Source organism: Molossus molossus, unplaced genomic scaffold (genome assembly GCF_014108415.1).
Source record: "Molossus molossus isolate mMolMol1 unplaced genomic scaffold, mMolMol1.p scaffold_m16_p_23, whole genome shotgun sequence".
Taxonomy (NCBI): domain Eukaryota; kingdom Metazoa; phylum Chordata; class Mammalia; order Chiroptera; family Molossidae; genus Molossus; species Molossus molossus.
Genome location: NW_023425359.1, coordinates 576,541 through 596,660, shown reverse-complemented (window position 1 = coordinate 596,660; position 20,120 = coordinate 576,541). Strand labels below are relative to the sequence as shown.

Here is a 20,120-nt window from a genome sequence, read left to right as displayed (position 1 = left end):
AGAACGATATTTCCCAATTGTAATGTAGTTAGCAAACATTATAAGAAAGAGAATTCCATGGTCAGACGAGTCTGGAGAACACCGGGGAGATCAGAGACCAGTTCCTTCGCTGCAGGAATGCGCAGGGAGACGACCTTGAGGACTCCCAAGGGCAGGGTGCTTCCCCTGCTCGGCAAACGTTAACACCTGTGGTCATATGGGTGTCCCTTGGAGCACATGCCGGGAAACCCTGGGGTGTACCCAGAAAGAATCCCAGACACCAAAACCCAGCTCATGGCAAACTCTCTGTTTCACTCTACTGAGCCTCTTATAACAGTCACTTATCAATTGCATTGCCTTAATCATTCCTAATACTTCTGTTAAACTCGATCTACATCATGTAAAATAAAAATATTCTTTACAAAAAATACTTTCCAAACTACTGAACAGAGTAAATAAAAATCAATGTATAGTGAGCTTAGTGCCCAGAGATACCATGTTGCCACTCTGCTGTTTTCTCATCTTTGTGTCTTCACCACACACACACGCATGCATGCATGCATAAGCACACACATGCACACATGCAAGCACACGCACCCACACGCACACAGATCGCATGTCTCCGCCAGCACTCGTTCCTCCCACGGCACGGCAGCAGGTGCGTCACCGCGGCCCCTCAGAGCATTTCCGTCACCCGGGAGCCACCAGGAGGCAGGTGCCAAGAGTGAGGAGGTCAGGGAATAACTGTGAAACATGACTACTATTCTTCAGGAACTCACAGTCTGTCTGGAAATCAGAAAACAGACCGATGAAAGAATTATAGAACAATTACGTGCAGAATGGACAGATTTGGACTGTGATGGAAATTCTGAAGACAGTGCAGCCAGCGTGGGCTGTGATGACCGTGGAGGGAGTGGAGCAGGAAGGGCCTGGAGGGACAGGAAGGCTCCGAGCAAAAGGAGGAGCCAAGTCCAGGGTCAGGAAGACATGTGGTCGGCTGGGCCATGAGGAAGACGGCGAAGCCCTTGGCTGCTGCGATGCCCGCTGGACTCTGCTCGGGCGGCACAGGGCAGGTGCCCAGCCAGGCTGGCCGAAGGGACTGCAGTGAGTTCAGATGTCAACCCTACTTTATTTGGGAGCACACGCCCCATTGTCTGTACCAAATAAATTAAAGAATACATGTAGAGTAACATACATTTGGACCAGACACATTATTCTCCACTATTTGAAATGTAGCGAATGCATGCCACAGCACACCTGTCTCAGGTCACTGGCGATGGGCCGTCCAGCCTGCGCTCAGACTCAGGGAGAAGGGGTCTAAGGTGGCCGTCCCCTTTGCACAGCCTCTCCCATCTCCAAGTGCAGGACACTCTTGTACTCCCCCTCCTCCTAGACTGCAAGTGCAGGGACCCTCTGTCTGACGTCACTCCCTCAGGACAGCAGACCTGCCTGCAAACACCGGAGCTGTGAGCCTCACTGCTTCCCGCCCCAGCCTCCGACCATCACTGCACCATGAGAAGCACTGTCACCCTCACTCCCAACACCCTCCCCGCTCACAGCCTCTCGATTCATGACCCTGTACCTTCTCTTCTAAGCTGGCAGTTCAGCCAACAGTTCTGGGAGCCATAAAAGCCGATGAAGCCCTGGCATAACGGCCAAGCCCACAGGTGCTGCGACAGCCGAGCACCCCCTTCGGCTGCAGCGCCTTCACATGCTCTGTTTACGCCACTTACTCATTCGGAAGCGTGGGGACAGGCGGGCTCCTCCTGCTCTGCTGCCTGAGCTGCTTCCACTGAGCATTCTGGAGACGTGCGTGTGCGTGTGTGTGTGCGTGTGGAGCATCCTCCCGTGCTCCGTGCACACTCCGAGGCACGGTGAGATGGAACCACACCTGTGCCTGAGCTCCCATCCCGAGCTCTGTCTCTGAGGCAGGCAATTCCTGAAGCCACGCGTCAGCCCCTCCACCTGCATGATCACACGCGAGGCCTGTCTCCAGCCAGGGATTTGGAAAGCAGTCACCCTCCTGGCCAAGCTGAGGCAGTGCCTGTGGGGTGTCTGCCCAGAAGGAACCTCCAGCCCGTAATCGTTGAGCTAGAGGTTTGGTTTAGCTGCCAAGCCCTCTGGGACCACAGCAAGTCCTTCGTCTCATGGGCTGTCCACTGTTTCCCCTGAGAAGATGATGAACTGGGTGCTTTTTATGTTGATTTTGTGAAAGTCATTTATATGAGAAAGCAAGAGAAATTGGAAAATCATTTACTTTCAACTTCAAGTTCCCATTAAATGGCTCTTTCAAACGTTCAAGAGAACACGAGTGTTTTTTTCTGGAGGTCACCTAAGAGGAAGCTGACCCTCGTTGCCTATGACACAGTCTGGAAGGCTTTCACTCAGAGAGCACCTCAGGGGGACGGGACCCCGAGCTGGGGTCAGAGACCCCCATGGGCTGGCCTGGGCCACCCCCGAAGCACAGAGCACAGAGACACCTCCCAGCGACATCTCCATCGATACGATCTATACATTTATTTTAATAACCTTTTTGAGGCATGATTTTAATAACCATAAAACTCACTTGTTTAAAGAGCACAATTCATAATTTTTAGTAAATTTACAAAATTGTGAAGCCATCACCTCTCTGCAGTCTGTGAACATTTCCATCACATCACGAGTCTCCGAGCCAATCTGCAGCTGTTCCCATCCACCCCCCGAGTCAGGACCCCCCCCATCAGGACACCCCCACCACCCCATCAGGACTCCACAGATCCGCTCCCTAGCTCAGCCGGCTCTTCTGGGCGCTGCACAAAACACGCAGCCCTTCCGTCTGCCTGCCTTCACTTACATCGTGGGCCCGCCCCGCTGTGCTGCTGTCTGGGGGCCTCCTCCCGCCCGGACAGCAGACTCTCTCGGTGTGTCCACCTGCTCGGCAGCTGACGGACGTGCATGTTCCAGTCCCGGCGACTGTGAGCAGTGCTGCTCGAACGCTCGCATGTACGCCTGTGTGTGACTCACATGCTTTCGTTTCTCTCAGACGGACTAGTTAAGGTTTTCGGCCACTCGTCCAGCAACTGTGTGTCGGCGTCCCCTGCAGGGCACGAGCAAACGGCTTGGCCCGCGCGTCCCAGCGGCAGCGCCTCTGCCTGTGACTGGCGGCTGCTCGGGAGTGAGAGCCCGCCCCTTTGTCCACACTGCCCAGGGCCAGAGGAGCAGCTTCCCGTGCACTGGTCACTGATGCATGTAGCGAGACAGGACTTGGCCACCCCACAAACAGTTTCTGCAAAGTGAGGAGCTTGGAGGAAAGCGATTGTTCACGGCCATTTGCAGCTCATCTCCCAGAAGCGCAGTGTGGGTTCTGTATCTCATCCACTCATTAGACACTTGCTCAGCGAGTTTGCGTGTGGTTGGCCGTCTGAGCAGAGGTTTGTGTGGAGGTGAGGGGAGGGGGGCTGTCACATGTAAAGGCCCGCACAGGCCCAGCTGTCCCGCGGCCACCGCAGCCCCGACGCCCCGCGGCCAGTGCAGCCCCGGCGTCCCGCGGCCACCGCAGCCCCAGCGTCCTGCGGCCACCTCTATCTCACACATCCCGGCCACTGTCCCCTGCACGCACACAGGGCTGAGGCCCCCGTCACTGCTGACCAGCACTGGCCCCAGGGAAAGAGTGTAGTCAACTTGTCATTCCTGACGCTAGCCCTGAGCACGGGGACGGGCGGCACCAGGGGCCAAGGACAGGTGAGTGGAACACCCAGTCATGCCATGCTCCCTGCCTGGAGGTGTTAGGCATCTTTCTCCACCTGTCCTAATGCTGGCGGACAGTTGACTGTCCCTGTTTCTCAGACTGGATGGCTGAGCCTGAAGAGGTGCCCTCCCAGGTCACAGGGCACGTGAGTGGCCGAGACGCACCTGCAGGCACCTGTCTGGCTCCACAGCAGCAACAAGAATGGAGAGTGTCCTCAGAGCTGCCTGTCACCAAGGATGGGCATCAGGGTTCCAGAGCACAGACCCACCTTTAAACCTGACCTGAGTGTGTGGGGCTCTGGGGGTCTGGCACCTGCACTGTCATGGACGGAAAGTTTGTGCCCCTCCCCATATGTTGAAGCCCTAACCCCCAGCATGGCGGTATTTGGAGATGGAGCCCCTGAGGCAGTAACTGCGGTTCCATGAGGTCACAAGGGTGAGGCCCTGACTTGAGATGCTTGGAGGCCTCGTGAGAGACAGGAGGGAGGGGCTCACTCATGTGCTCTCTCCACAAGCCCCTCGGAGGAAGGCCCCTGAGGACCAGGGGGGAGGTGGTGCCTACGAGCCGGGAGGAGAATCCTCCCCAGAAACCTTGGTCTTGGACTTCAGCCTCCAGATCTGTGAGAAGACGAGTGTCTCTGGTTCAAGCAGCCGTCTGTGGTCCGTGGCGTTTTGTCATCGTGGCCAAGGATGTGCCGGCGGGGACTGAGCCCGTGCGAGGGAAAGGGCAGGCCCAGGGCCTCACTCAGCAGTGCCGACTGCCATGCCAGAGGGTTTGCTTGGTGACCTCCTAGGGGCAGGGGTCACGGCGCGGACCCCTGGCTGAGGAGGGCCCACGCCGGCTCGGTGGTCTGCCGCCAGGGAGCCGCCACTGCTGTGGGTGGAGGCCGTGCTCAGGCAGTGGGTAGAGACAGAGACCACGGCCCCACAGAGTTGTCTGTAGAACCCAGGGTTATTTCCCTGGTGGGATACAGGCCTGGCTGCTGACTTGGGTGCAGTGCAGTAGGGGGCGGCTTCTCCCCTCTGCAGCAAGAGCTGGTCTGACTCAGGCCCAGCAGCCGCCCACTTCCCGCCCTCACACCTCAGTAAACAGGATTCCTGCCGGCACCTCTCTCTCTGTCCCTTTCAGGGTCCCGTCCAAGCAGCAGCAGTCTGCAGGGGGGTTAAGACAATCCTGGAACGTCCACGGCCTGAGGCAAACAGGACTTATGCAAAAGGACAGCATGAGAGTGGTGTCTGCTGGGAGCCAGGACCCGACTGGGACCGTCTGAGACCCGGATCCTGAGAGATCAGGTTAATCCTGGACGGCCTGCAGCCTGCGCCTCCTGGACTCTCATATCTCGGCCTGGGCATGTCCGGCCTCGCACGCAGCGGGCGCTCGCCCCTGCTCACAGGGACATCAGTGCTGCTCACGCCCCGACACAAGCTCGACAAACGCACGCTCTCCGCTTTCCGCATTTTCCTCATCGGAGGGTCCTCCAGCATGCATGTGGGCTCGCGTCCAGCTGTTGGCACGCACAGGGCAGTCAGGGTTGCACAGGAAACAGGCTGCGCAGGGCAGCCCTCCCAGGCAGCTGGCTCTGAGGGCAACGGGGGCAGGCTGGGCAGGGGGCAGAGCAAGAACGTGACCGATGGCACGGGCCATGCACAGTTCATCTTGAAGAACAAAGCACTGTTTTCTAGATCATACCTCCAGGGCTCCGCAGAGTTGCATCTGCGGCAGGATTCAACGTGCTCAGCCAAGGACCAGAGTGTGATCTGACCTAGGTGTTGAACTGTGCTCCTCGGCTTCGTCGCCTGCCCAGAGCCAAGCCTCCTGCACCATGGAAGGCGAGGTAGGTGAGCCAGATCCAACCAGTGGTGCTTTTCTGTGAAAACACAGGGCCATCCCTGGGCAAGGCTTGCAAGCAGCACAGCTCTTTCTGGGTCTTTCTGTACCTCTTTCTGCACCACCAGTCACCCAGAGGTCCTCTCCTGAGCCCAGTGGTTTCCTGCTGCTAAAGAATCACAAAGTAAGCACCCACGTGGCTGGCTTTCTCCTGCTCAAATATGGAACACCACCCCTGCAAGTGTGTGCCTCCGCCTGGACACACACACACACGTGCACACACAAGTACATGCATGCATAGGCACACATGCAGATACACACAGACATGCACACACACACATTCACACACAGCCACACACACAAGCACATGCATGCATAGGCACACATGCAGACAAACACACATGCACACAGGAACACACATACATAGGCACACGTATGTGTGCACACACATGCACACAGGCACACACATAGGCATGCATGCACACATGCATAGGCACACACATGCACACACATACACACATGCACATACATGCATGCACATGCATACATGCACAAACAGGCACACACATACATGCACAAACACAGGCACACACATAGGCATGCATGCACACACATACACACAAGCACACACATGCATAGGCACACATGCAAATGCACGTGCACACACACACACAGGCACACTCTGCCCACATTTCTTAGTTGTCCCAGGTTTCACTCCCTCGAGCTCTGCAGAGAAACGAATCTCTGTTAATGAGTGAGTGACTTAATAGACTTGTCACATGTTCTGCTGACAGAGCCAATCCGAGACCTGTTCTGACCCCCTTTCTTCTCAGGAGAGAAGCCTGGGCTCTCAGAAGTGAGGCCACGGGTCCGGCTGTCATTCAGCTGCTGGGGAGCGAACAGGGACACATGTCTGGGACCTCAGCCAGCACTCTTCCTTGCACACACTTCCCCAAGTCACACGCTGTCTTAACCTCTGAGAACAAATCACTCGCCAAAAAGGCTTTTAAGTACTACATGGTCCCAGCTCTCCCGAGACAGGTCTTCTGAGCCCTTTGCCAGCTCCAGTCCCATCTGTCATCCTGGCAGATGGGTCCACTTCCTACCCTCCCAAGACCAGAGTCAGGACTTGGGTCCTCCGTTCCCTCCCACATCCCATACTTCAGTGTCTCTGCCCATCATCTGGTCCCTCTTTCCAAGGCCAACCACCCCTCCTTCCTCCTGCGGCCTCTGCCGTATCGTTGGCCTCCCTCTGGGCGGCCTTAGAGCTGCCCGGGAAGCAGCCTCCACCCCTTCACAGAAACGCCCAGCTCAAAAATCTCTGCCCTTCCCTCTAAAGACAGCACGGCCCCCTCACGACCGCGGACACCTGAGCTGCTGCAACGGCTGCCTCCTCGCCACTCGGCCCCGGCCCGGCGCTCACAACTGCTGCCACACCGCCCACTGTGCGCTCGCGGGGTCCTTCCAGAGTCCGCACGCCCCTACGCCGGGGTCTGCTTCGGCCGCCACCCGCTGTCCCGTGCACAGGCCACCAGGACTCCCCTGCTCACTCGTCCTCACGAAGCCCTCCCTGTCACTTGACTTGTCACCCAGCTGTCACCACCTGCTTCGCTCACCTCCTGGCCCACTGCACACCTGGCCTGAAGGCACCCGAGACCTCACACTCATCTTGTCCAGACTGATGTCCCACCTTCCCTCAGAGGTCCCCTCTGTCCCTGCCGGCACTGCGGGTGCAGACAGATCTTCAGAGTGTCTTGGTGGCTCCCTTTCCAGCCTCCGACCTACCCTCTGCCCCACATCCTATCATCCGGCCCGCCTTGTGCTCACCGTGGGAGGTGCAGCAGCTAGGACAGGGCGCACCATGCAGCATGACCGCACAGAGCCACTCGCTTAATCGCCCTGCACTCCGGTTCCTCACCGGTATGGGGACCCGGTGCACAGGGTCTCTGAGGACAGAACCAGGCGCTGCCAGTCAAGGGCTCACGATGTGAGAAGCAAATGTTGCCACACGATTATGCCCATTAGCTCGGGCCTGCTCGCTGCAGTCACCGCCCGGCATGGCTCCGTCTCCACTGGACACTCTCCTGCAGTTCTTCGACCCTTTCAGTGTTGCCTTCGTTGCACACGTGTACACGCACACACACCTCTGCAATGTGGCACAGGTCAACCTTGCTTCTTACTACGTGTGACACACTTTGCATTTTACCTTAGTTCCAGCTCCATGACTTGCCCTGGTCAGGCCCGTGAGGACACCAGCCCCAGTTCCAATGGCAGCAGAGCCAGACGGAGCTGGAGGCAGCCATCGGGACAGGGGTCACCACGCTCCTTGCCTCTGCAGGGCGAGAGGCCGGAAGGGCAGCCTTGGCCTCAGCATCAATGAATTTAAGGAAGTGGCCACTCAGCAGTCGCCTCACCTGCTCAAGGGTGTGGGCTCCTTGGATGAGAAGATGAAGAGCTTGGATATGAATCAGGACTCGGAGCTCAAGTTCAATGAGTCCTGGAGACTGACTGGGGAGCTGGCCAAGGAAATCACAAAGGAAGGCCCTGGGGGGTGGAAGATGTAAAGCCCTGGCTGGGATGGGGCAGGCAGGGCAGAACCAGGCAGAACCCCATCCCCGCCTCGGAACAACACAAAATCAATTGATTGATGGAATCCATCTCACGACCCATTTGGAACCAGAGCTCGGTGAGGCGGCCTTCGGCTTGGATGGTGCCTTTCTCCCCTTCCATGGCTCCCGCTCCTGGCTGCTTCGGTGCGCACGCCTGAGGCCTCAGCATCCGCCCGCGGTCGGCCTGGACCTCGGCCCTCCCCCCACTTCTTCAGACCACCTGCAGGTCTCTGCACCTTTGTCCGTGGAGCTGCCTGTGCAGCAACGCTGTGTTCTCTCCACCGAGGGCAGAGGACATCCTCCGACATGGCGCTCGGGTCAGGCTCCCAGGAGGAGCAGTGCCCGCGAGGGCGGCGGCGTCGCCCGCAGCTGGGTGACGAGGAGGGTCTGAGGCCCCGTCCAGACTCAGCATGGAAGAGTGCCGTCAGATTGTGTCGCCTGGGCAAACGGAGTGAGGTGGCGGAGGGTTGCATTCTGGCCGTCTGCGTGCCAGCCCAAGTGGGGTCCCCTCTGCTGGAACCCACCATTCATTTATATTCCTTTATGAAATTTTTAAAAATTACATTCAACATGTGATCATAATTTTGTGCATTTGAGATACTTCTTACGTGTCAGGAAGCTCTGTTGGTCAAGGATTATATTTAACCCTCTTCGCATCCACAGGACTTCTGGTTTATTCTCTCACACATATCAGGTAACATCTGATCGATACACGAATGGCTTTTGTCATTGAGGTTTCAGGCCTAGGGCAAGCCACCCTGGGAAATATTTTTGGGCATGGGGACCCTTTCACACTATACTTCTCAAGACACCCCACAGATGGGGCCCAGGGCTGGGGCTCCACACACAATGATGGAACATGCCCAAAAGACAGTGTTATCCCATTAATGGAAACAAAGTAGCCAGCCCTACGCTGGGAACAGCGAGACAGGCTGGTGCCCCGGAGCAGGGGCACAAGGAATGTCAGCCGCAGCAGCGGTCGTCCAGGCTCGAGTCATGCTGGGTGGAGCTGCAGGGAGCAAACACCTCCTGAGTATTTACAAAGTGCCACGAGCTCCACCAGCCCCAGTGCCGCGGAGTGAATGTCAGCTGTGCCAAGGTCCTGTGGCGTGTTGGAGTCGGGCAGGTATGGGTGTGAAGCCTGGCAGCCTTGTTTTCCAACTGCATAACCTTGTGTGTATGACTTCGAGCCTCAGTTTCCCCATCTGTAAACTGGGACATGATCACCCTTCCTTGGAGAGGAATAGGGGTGATACAGCAGTCTCCCCGAGCCAAGTGCCTGCAACATGGCAGCCTCGTTAGCAAAACTCTTGTTCTCTTATCAAGAGGGACGTATTGTCATCCGTCTGCTCAGGAGAAAACTGATGCCCAGACAGCTCTCGTCGTCAGCCAGAGTTCCTTGGCTCAGCGTGAGCTGTGGGCACCACATCCAGTCCGACTGACCCCGAAGTCCTTCCTTACTCCACACACCACGCAGCGCCGGCTTGGGGGGGGGGGTTCCCTGTACTGCGCTCAGCTATCAGTTCCAATGGAACGTAATTGTAATTTCACCGAACACGTGAATATAGATGATCCCAGCAAGCACTGCTCTGTGAGATGCCACTGATCAATATTCAGTGTCTGCGCTCGATGGGGAGCCAGAAAGAGGATGTGAAAGCAGGACTTGCCATCAGACAGGGCAGACGCCACTGCCCTGGCCGGAACCCCTGCGGAGGGCCCCGCACGCCCGCCATGCGCGGGTGGCCCGCCCCCCACCCCGGCATGCGGGATCCCTCCGCCCCAGGAGGCCAGCTCCTCAGGAAGGCCTCCTCAGACTCCTCGGTTACCAGCGTCCCTGCCACACTTGGTTCTCAGCCCTGAACCAGAACTTACCACCTCACGCTAGATAACTAACCTATGTCTCTTTCCACCACCTCACGCTAGATAACTAACCTATGTCTCTTTCCAACTCGACTGATCTCCATAAGAGAATGAAGCTAGTATGGTTCATTCTTGCAATTCCACGGCCTTGCTAAATACACAAAGGCCACGGCGTGGGGTCGGATGAGGTATCTGGTGGGTAAACAAAGTCACCTGCCCATCTTCCTGAGCTGGAGTCCAACCTCGGCGCCCTGCATTTTCTATTTCGGTTTTATGTACCTCCTGCGGGTGCCTTCTCGACTCCCCTCGGAAGATGCTCCACAAGCCAGTAAATGCTCCTGGCTGTGTTCTGTCATGTAGCCTGTCTGCCGCCCACACAGCCAGCCAGTGTGGGGACCACCGTGCCTGCACATCCAAGGCAAACAGAATGACCTGACACCCCCAACGCAATCATGCACCACACAAACGGTTTCGAAAAAGACCCAAAGCCACACTGAACACAAACAACAAGGGAAAAGCCAGGCAGAGAGACAGGCCTCATGGGGCCCGTCCCCACACACCTACCCTCTGAGAGCATCAAGGGGTGCTGCAGGCGTGAGGCAGCCTGCTGGGAGGACTGGCAGACACGTATAAGCACCTGCTGTGTGCCAGGCCCGTGCTGGGCACTGCCCCCTCCCCCCTCAGTGTGAAGCCTGCTGGGGTGGGTTCCACTTCGCTTCACCGTTCAGGAAGCCGGGCTGCTGCGTTCCTACAAGTCAGACTGTCTCAGGGAGAACAGTCTAGATCTCGGATGTGTCCAATTATTACTTTAATAGACTTTCCATCACCCACAGACATTATGTGCCAGAATCGGTTAAAAAGCCAAGCCCATGATTTGCTAAGATTTCTGGTGTGAACAGGGGGCTCAAAGCTCACCTGGGAATGGGGGACCCCTACCTGTGCCTGGCAGGTCCCTCACTGCCTCCCGCAACCACCTGAGGTCACTGCCCGCCGGCGGCCTCCCCACCCCTGTCCGGGGTAGTGCAGCTCGGGCTGTCCTTCCTGCCTACTGGACAGAACATCCAACCCGCCTTCCGTAAACAGTGCGGGTGGGCAGCCTCCTCCGAGGACCCCTATGTGAGTGAGCAAACCTACCTTCCAGCTGCCCTAGGGGAACAAACAGCCACCCCTCCCCCTCCTCAACTCACAGGTACACCTGGCAAAGTCCCTGAGAAGGCTGCAAGGCACCCCCATCCCAGAGAGGTGACGGACGCATGCACTGAAGTCAGGCGTGGATGACTGACGTGAGATGGTGGGGGTGTTGGGGGAGAGCGACAGCTATAAGAAGAAAAAATTAACCTCCCAAAGACGGAACATGATGAGGAACAGGTAAGGAGTCACGAGTCAGTGAAAATGATGCTCTGAAAAGCACGGGTCCGGGATCGGCCAGCCCAGGATTCCAATCTGGCGTCACGTCCACCCTCTGGGCCTGCCAATCCTCACCTGAGAACGAGGACATGGTACCAGGACGGCTGCAGGCAGCGTCTGTGGGCAGGGAGCGTACAACCGCCCTGTCAGCCTATGTCCTGCTCTCATTGGTCCTCAGCCTCACTGTAGTAAAGAACTCACGTGGGGAAACAGGGTCCTCGGAAGCCGTTGTGTAGAGGTCCTGATGCCAGGCTGCAGTCCCAGCAGCGCACGGGAGCCCAGGGACACCCAGCACCAGGGCTTGCACTGGGCTGTCAGCTCGGCGCACCGAGGGCCTGGAACGGAGGGGTCTCCATTCTTCTCCCCCCACTGACCGGCCCTCCAGCCCTCACCTGGACAACCTGCCAGGTCTGGGACCCTGGGCCATTCCCCCTCTGCCTCTGGGAGGAGGAGCTCATGACGGAGGTGGGTCTCTCGGCTTCCCCTCCCCACCCCCGTCGGAACACAAAGCCCCATGCACTGAGGCAGGAGGACAGCTGTATTGGAGGGAGGCACAGCTCTCCAGGGACCTTGGTAGGCTCATTCTCTTGGTCTCTGCTTCACATGCCGGAGTAGGGGCATGAACATGTTTACAGGCTGGTGGGGGCCCTTCTCCCCGGCTTGTCCCTCCTGTTCCCATGGGGCTGGGCAGTCACTTGATGGTGGGCTGGGAGCTTTGGAGAGCAGGGAGACCTCTCAGCCTGCTGCAGCCACTCTGGCCGCCACCAGCTGAGCAACACCTGGATCTGGGGGAGGGGAAGGGGCTCCAAACCAGGGACGCAAGTGTATGTGTGTGGGGGGGGCGCACTGGCCAGTGTCTGGTGAGCCCCTCCCACCCAGCTGGCCAGTGCCACAGCCAGGCAGGGAAGAGCTGAAGCCCCCGCGCTGCTGCGCCGCCAGATGTTTGGGCCGCGCAGGAAGGAGCCTGCCCTAGGCTGGCTGCGGCACCGGGCAGCCCGGAGGACCTGCGGCTCCGGGCGCCCGGGCGCTGCCAGGTGCCACCCCCGCAGGCGGCTGCACTGCAGGAGCTTCCCCGGAGCCAGCAGCTCAGGCCAGGCAGCCCCGTGGCCAGGCGGCCGGTCCGGAGCGACCCCCTGGAGCACAGGCCCCGCCCCAGGCGTACCTTCCACTTTGGTGAGGGTCAGGACGGGACTATTGCAGGCGCTGAGCGGGGCCACCCGGGCCGAGTGCTTCTTCATGGTGAGCCGTCCGCCAGCAGGAGCCACGGTCGCCTACATCCTGGGGCCGGCCGGGAGCCCTGGGTGCCGGCGGCCTCCTCCGTGCAGGAGCGCGGGGCTCGTGCCCAGGCCCTGCCCGGCTGCCAGCCGCGCTCCGCTCCTGTCGCTGAGCTCACTGCGGCGGCTGCCCGGTGGAGCACATCTTCCCGGCTGCTCGGCCACTCCACACGCGTGTACAGCCGCCCGCTTGGGCTGCTGCAAACTCCGACGTCACGACCCAGTGCGCTCCCCACGCCCACCCCGGGCTCACCTGCTCCGCCCCCCGCCCCGGACGCCCAGCCCGAAGCCAGCTCCCTAGGGAGCCGCGTCCTGGCCGCAGCCTGGGGGCGGGCAAGCGGGTTTCCAGCTCCCGGATCAGCCTGGAATAGGTCCAGTGCACCGGAGGGGGCCCTAAGAACCTGACCTCCGTGTTCCACAAGTTAGAAAAGGAGGTGTTTGGCTCCTCCTTGTGCAAAGTTCTGAATTGTGGCTTTACTGAAGAGTCTCTCAGGTTCGCATTAACTCCTCTGAAAGAGTCTAGGGTCACATTATTGTTTGTGGACCTCGAAGACAGCTCTTTTTGGGGGAAGAAGTGCAAAGTGCACAGAGGTAAAGCAGCCACAAGAAAACAAAGGTTCCAGGAGACTTCTGCCGCTGTCTCTGCCCCAGCCCGGAGAGGCCCAACAACCTGGGAGGCAGAGAAAGCTTCCTCCCCCAGCTCCTGGTTCTTGCTGCCGCAGCAGCTGGGCATTTGCCTTTGCAGGTGCTGGTCCCACTGCGCCCTCTGAGACCTGGCTGTAAGCTACTGGCCAATGGTGCTGGTTAAGAAGCATCACTGGCTGGGTGGTCTCTGAGTGACCCTAAATCCCCAGGTGCATTTATGCCACAATAGTGCACCATCAAAAGCACTGTGCCAGCTCTGGCCAGTTTGGCTCAGCGGTTAGAGCATCGGCCTGCGGTACAGAGAGACCCGGGTTCGGTTCCCACTAAGGGCACGTACCTCGGTTGCAGTTTGTCCCCAGCCCTGGTTGGTAGTGCTGGTGGCAGCCATTTGATGTGTCCCTTTCATCTGGATGTCTCTCTCTCTCTCTCTCCCTCCTTCTCTCTCCCTCCCCATCTATCTGAACAGAAAATGGAAAAAAAATGTCCTTGGGTAAGGATAAAAAAAAAAAAAAAAGCACTGTGCCATTGTCCCTGCAGCTGGGATGCACAGAGCTTGTGTGGCCCAGGAACTCCAAGGGCCTATGGGCATCTCATTCACACACACCCAACCACTTGTTTGGTCCCAGCCTCCACTGGGAATCTGAAGGTACCGTGGTGATTCAAGGTAGGTTTTGTGGTTACTGTTAAGTCTTTACTCAGAGTTTCAGAACCTCCTACTCTCTGGTTTCCTATGTCGAAGTTGATATTCTACTGGATGATCTCGTTCTCATCCCCCTAAAGGGTAACTCAGTGGAGCGGTGGAGGTGGAGTGACCTTAGAGCCACAGGGTTTCCCAAGCTTGGCACCTGCCCGCAGAATCCCCGGTCTCTGGCAGAAGTGGTTCCTAGAAGTTTCTCTTGTAGGGTTCTTGCTATTACAGAACGGCCTCTGCGTCCCCCAAAGCCAAGGCTTTCAGGGTTGATTTCTCATTGCTATGTCCAAGGAAGGGTTTTTGGGGTCTCTGCGCAGCCCTCTAGTGGTAGCCTCCACACCATACACCTCTCCCAGGGAACTTGTCCCAAGACTCCTAGAGATGACACTACAACAGGTCGGTAAGCCATCCTTTCTTTGTGAAGACTGAGCACAAGTAAGCTTAAAGAAAAAGACTCTCGTATATTAAAGAGGATCTTTTTACTACAATGTGATGTTCCTACGTGATGTTTAAACAAGTTCGGCAATCATTCACTACGTGTGACCTAACAGCGCCCGTTTCTGAGCACTTACTATGTATCAAGTACTGCGTTAAATGCTTTACATGAATCATTTCATTTCTTACTCAGAAAAGCTCTGTAAGACTGTTGTCACCTTGTTTTATGTCTGGGAAAAAGGAGGCCAGGAGAGGGTAAATAAAATGTCTCAAGTTCGGCAAATCAAAACCCTGCACTTACACTGCTGTGTTGTTCTCTTACACCAGTAGCCCTCGCCTTTGGGCTGCTTTCTGCAGCTTTAGTTACCCTAAGCCCACAGTGGCCTGAGAACATAAATGGAAAGTTCCAGAAATAAACACTTCCTGCTCATTCCCTTCAGTCATCCCATCACAGGAGGGCGAGTCCAATACGGGGCAGAGAGAGAGACCACATTCACGTAACTTTATCACAGTATATTGTTCTAACTGTTCTACTGTACTACCAGTTATTGTTGATCTGTGCTGTGCCTGATTTATAAATTAAGCTTTGTCATAGGCAGGAACGTATAGGAAAACAGTATATTCAGAGCTCAGTACTCTGCATGGTCTCAGGTGTCCACAGGATGGAAACCAGTCCACGTGAACAAGGGGGCTGCAGTGTTATCCATGTGAAATGCAGACTCCACCTAACTCTTCTGGCGCAGGAGGGAGACACATGCCAGGAATCTCCTTTCGTTTGAACGTGGCTGTGATACATTTCATCATGCGGGCGCACCTCCTGGAGGCCTGGGCTGTGCCGGGCTGCCCAGGACTTGAGTTAGTGTATACGCTGAAGAACGCACCCCAGCACCTCAAACTGGCCTGTCCACACCCACCCTACTGGACAGATCACGACGAAAGTACCCAATAAATATGTGTCCGTTTTTTAGGTATCTTTCTATTTATTGCAATGTTAGGTATAAGTGAAATAGGTAACTAGATAACAATGAAATATTATTCAATATCCCTCTCCAACTTTACTCATTAAATAACTGTTACCTAAGCCGTTTCCCCTTTACAGGACCTTTTGACATTGAAGAAGTCATCACCCCCTCACGTCTGTCCACTTGTGTTATCCAGGAGGAGGTACCAGCTGTGAATTCAACGTCCTCCCCTTAGTCAGTGCTCAGCGCTGCTCCTTTTCTCTCACGTGCTTTCTCCCGTTCCAACCAAAATCTTACCCTCCCCCAGGGAAAAACCCAACCACTTTCTATTTATTTATTTATTTATTTATTATTTCTTAAATATGTTTTTACTGATTTTAGAGAGAGAGGAAGGGAGAGGGAGAGGGAGAGGGAGAGAAACATCCATGTAAGAGAGAAACCTTGATCAGCTGCTCTCTGCACAACACCTACTGGGGATTGAGCCTGCAACTCAGGCATGTGCTCTAACCAGGAATCGAACCAGCGACCCTTTGGGACAATGCTCAACCCACTGAGCCACACCGGCCAGGGCCTACACTTTTTTTAAACCAGGAGTTCTTGCTGCTTGACCACCTGAGTACAGATACTCCTCAGTGCTCACCTTTTGGAAGTGGGGATGCAAATTAAAAACTCACACAGCCCTGGCTGATGTGGCTCAGTTGGTTGATCATCATCCTGTGCACTGAAAGGTCACTGGTTCAATTCCCAGTCAGGGCACATACCCAGGTTTTGTGTTTGATCCCTGGTCAGGTGCATGCTGGAGGCAGCCGATTGATGTTTCTCTCTCTCTCTCTCTCTCTCTCTCTCTCTCTCTCTCTCTCCCCCTTTCCATGCCTTCCTTTCTAAAATCAATAAAAACATTTAAAAATATATTTTTAAACATTTAAAATAAAGAAGTTCAAAAATCATATAAACAACTTATTCTAGTAAGTGGACTATGTTCCGGTGTACGAGCACACACAAGTATTTTGAGAATCCCAACAATTTAGACTCTGTGTTGGAGTTAGGCTACCATGACCTCACTCGGGGATACAGAGTTGCAGTCAGAAGGTGTAGCTCGGTATGTGTTCCTAGCATTCCCATCCAAGCACATTCAGGGAGGGGATGCAGAGCTGAGGGACCACGGGGAGCTTCACAGCTCTGCCCACTCCCTACAGCCCTGCCTACCCTCTACTTTCCAGAGAGAGGGAGTCCTGGAGGAGAATCAATGAAAAGCCAGTTTCTCCACCACAGAGGGGCAGCCTTGGCTCTTCAGGAAGAGAAAGGCAGGCTGCCTGGGGGAATCAGCAGGAATGGGAAGTCTGTCGGGCCTGGGTGGTTCCTCATACTCTGGAGGCTCTCAGCTCTGGTTGGCTCCTCCCTTCTGGAGGCTCTCAGTTCTGGTTGGTTCCTCACATTCTGGAGGCTCTCAGTTCTGGTTGGTTCCTCACATTCTGGAGGCTCTCAGTTCTGGTTGGCTCCTCCCTTCTGGAGGCTCCCAGTTCTGGTTGGCTCCTCCCTTCTGGAGGCTCTCAGTTCTGGTTGGTTCCTCCCTTCTGGAGGCTCTCAGTTCTGGTTGGCTCCTCCCTTCTGGAGGCTCTCAGCTCTGGTTGGCTCCTCCTTTCTGGAGGCTCTCAGTTCTGGTTGGTTCCTCACATTCTGGAGGCTCTCAGTTCTGGTTGGCTCCTCCCTTCTGGAGGCTCCCAGTTCTGGTTGGCTCCTCCCTTCTGGAGGCTCTCAGTTCTGGTTGGTTCCTCCCTTCTGGAGGCTCTCAGTTCTGGTTGGCTCCTCCCTTCTGGAGGCTCTCAGTTCTGGTTGGCTCCTCCCTTCTGGAGGCTCTCAGCTCTGGTTGGCTCCTCCTTTCTGGAGGCTCTCAGCTCTGGTTGGCTCCTCCTTTCTGGAGGCTCTCAGCTCTGGTTGGTTCCTCACACTCTAGAGGCTCTCAGTGCTGGGCCCACATGTTGCCCAGACAATAGTCTGGCCTTTCTGGAGTGACATACCCTCCTGCCACCACGGTGGCTGCTGGCCTTGTCCCTCCTCTGACCTGGTGTGAATGTTTGTGGTCCGCTGCACAATCCTGAGAAGACAGCCAGTCCCTGTGGTGGGTTTTCGTGGCGATGGTTCTCTTGTGGCCAAGCAGCATGGAAATGCCTGGAACAACACCGCCAGCTGGAGTTGGGCTCCAGCTCTGCCAGTGAGCAAGGCCAGCCTGCCCAGTCACTCACCTGTCTGGCCTCAGTTTCCTAATTTGGGCACGTGTGGGGAAGACCCACTGGCAGTTTCAAATTGTGTTTCCCAGTCTCTGTGTAAAGCAACTCAACTTTGATCTGTGGGCTCCATGTTAGATTTGGTTTGTAAAAATGTCACTGTGAAGGGAAGTTTTAAAAACCAGTGACTGGATACTCTCTGGGTCCCATTTGGCTTTAAAGTTTGGGGTGTATAAAATTATCTTTCTAGATAAGACAACTGTCACTGCCTCCAAAGATCTCACACAACTCTTGTGCTTCGTGAATATCCTGTCAGTTAAAGGGACCCCTGTGCTAAGTGGTCCCTCACTTCTCGTTGGCAGAGTCGGAGATGCACTTACAGCTTCACAACTCAGACTGTGCACGAGGGCGGGTGGGGATGTTTGTACATTATGTATGAAGTCAAAATTTGTATTATGTATCAATTCAAAAATTGGGAAAAACATATTTCTATATGCAAGTACATATATAACTTACTTGAATAGATGATAAAATACTACCCTTACCATAGTGAGCAAATTCTATTCTATTCTATTCTATTCTATTCTATTCTATTCTATTCTATTCTAATTTTGTTCTGTTCTTTCATTGCAAAAAACATGCTGATTGTGATCAGCTTAGTTGGTTTTATTATGATCCACTCATAGTTCATAATCCATGTGGTTTGAAAAATACTGTTAAAAATGATATGCTTGTGCCTGGCCGGTGTGGCTCAGTGGACTGAGCGACGTCCCAGTGACTGAGAGGTCCTGGTTCAATTCCCGGTCGGGACACCTGCCTGGATTTTGGGCTCGACCCTCAGTTGGGTGTGTGCGGGAGGCAGCCGATGTCTCTGTCACACATGGATGTTTCTATCTCTCTCTTCTTCTCTCTAAAAAAATCAATTAAAAGTTATTTAAAAATTATATGCTTTGTAAATTATGTGAAGCTCTTTACTTAATCTGTTCAAAATAGATAAAATATTTAAAAGCCAGCTAAGATTTCCGGTAGTCAGGACACAGACCGCTTGAATTAATTCACTCTGAAATATTAACTGTTTCATGGTCCTTCACAGTATAAAATAGTAAGAATGACACACTATTTTGTGGTTAGCAGTGTTCACAAATCATGCCTGAGAGCAGTTCCGGGAACCGAGACGCAGTCCGCCCGCCGCGTCGGGCGGCAGCACCGGGAAGTCGCACGGCTCCGTCCTCAGGCAGCGCGTGCCCATCGGAGGAATAACTGACGACCTTTCAGTAACTCCAGGGGAAGCTCCGGGAAATCAGAACCATTAGACAGACACTCGGTGGCCTTGCCCACCTTCACACAGCCCTTCTCCTCCTCAGCAACATGCGTGGCTGGAACCGACTCAACTCACTAGGGTCCACTAGGACTTCTCTTTCTCTAGGGAGGAATGTCACGGTTGGTAAGTCCAGGCAGGAGATCACGAGGCAGGGTCCCTGGGCATTACCAGGGGGCTTCCAGACACACCTGGCCAGGTTCCTCCAAGACTGCTCCATGCTGGCTAGACAGTGGCTGGCCCTGAGTCATGCTGGCCCCAGGACCAGGCCTGTGATGGACAAGCGGGGAGACAGAGAGATGTGAACGGGGTGTCTCGTTGCTTCCTTTGTGGATTCTGTGCTCAGGGGCAGATACCAGGGCGTGGCGCCCTGCAGAACCAGGTCAGGGCATGGTAGGAGCTGGGCAAGGGCAGCTGCCCTGGAAGAGCAGCATGGCCAGGGGGAGCCCCTGAATAGGCACCTGGGGTGGTCTGCACCCCGTCTCCTGGGACCTTCAGAGACCTAGCAGGGTGCCAACACGGATAATGGTTTAGAGGGACTACATAATGTCTGGTCCCTCTAGTAGGTACTCGTGAGAGGATCATTCTCTTCTGCCCTGGGAAACAGACATGCCAGCTCCAGGTCTGCGTATCGGGATGGAGAGGGGCACTCTCAGGCATGTTTCATTGGGAAGTTGTTCAGTCTCCATGCTCAGCCATCTCATCTGTAAAGTGGAGATCACACCTTAGAGCTGCTGTGAAGACGGAGGGAATCAGTAGCTGTGAAGTGCTTGTACAGGCTCAGCGCACAGCACGTGCTCAGAGCACGCCAGTCACGGTTTCTAGTGGCTCCCACTCGGCTCCATAGGGGCGGGGCCATCTCTGGTCTGTGTGTCCAGGGTCTGACCCAGTGTATGGCAGGTGCTCAAAGCAGGACGAAAAGGAGGGAGGGAGGGAGGATGGATTCACAGGACCCAGAATTCGAGTGTTTTCTAGAACTGTCTGCTCTGCCCTCCTCCTTTCTGCCTGCCCGGCACCAGGAGTGAAGACCTCCTGCTGGCCAACCCCTGCTGCCCAGGGCCCCTGCCCCGCTGGCTTCCTCTCAGAGGACGTGTTTTGGAGGCCAGGACAGTGGACTCTAGGTGAGGAAAGAGAGCTGATGCCGGCTAGTTCAGGAGCAGC

At 55.6% G+C, this 20,120-nt stretch overlaps 1 protein-coding gene across 2 annotated transcripts in view; it reads right to left on the bottom strand.

Moving 5' to 3' along the window:
* Positions 1 to 20,120, bottom strand: part of SLC35F3 (solute carrier family 35 member F3) — a 321,898-nt gene that overhangs the window by 99,850 nt on the left and 201,928 nt on the right. Inside the window, exon 1 of one of the 2 annotated variants that reach the window (XM_036277594.1) lies at positions 12,572 to 12,647. The exons of the other annotated variant lie outside the window; for it this stretch is intronic. Within the exon in view, the coding sequence (XP_036133487.1) occupies positions 12,572 to 12,647 (76 nt within the window). Of the gene's footprint in view, positions 1 to 12,571; positions 12,648 to 20,120 lie in introns of those variants that run through there. 2 annotated transcript variants of the gene reach the window in all.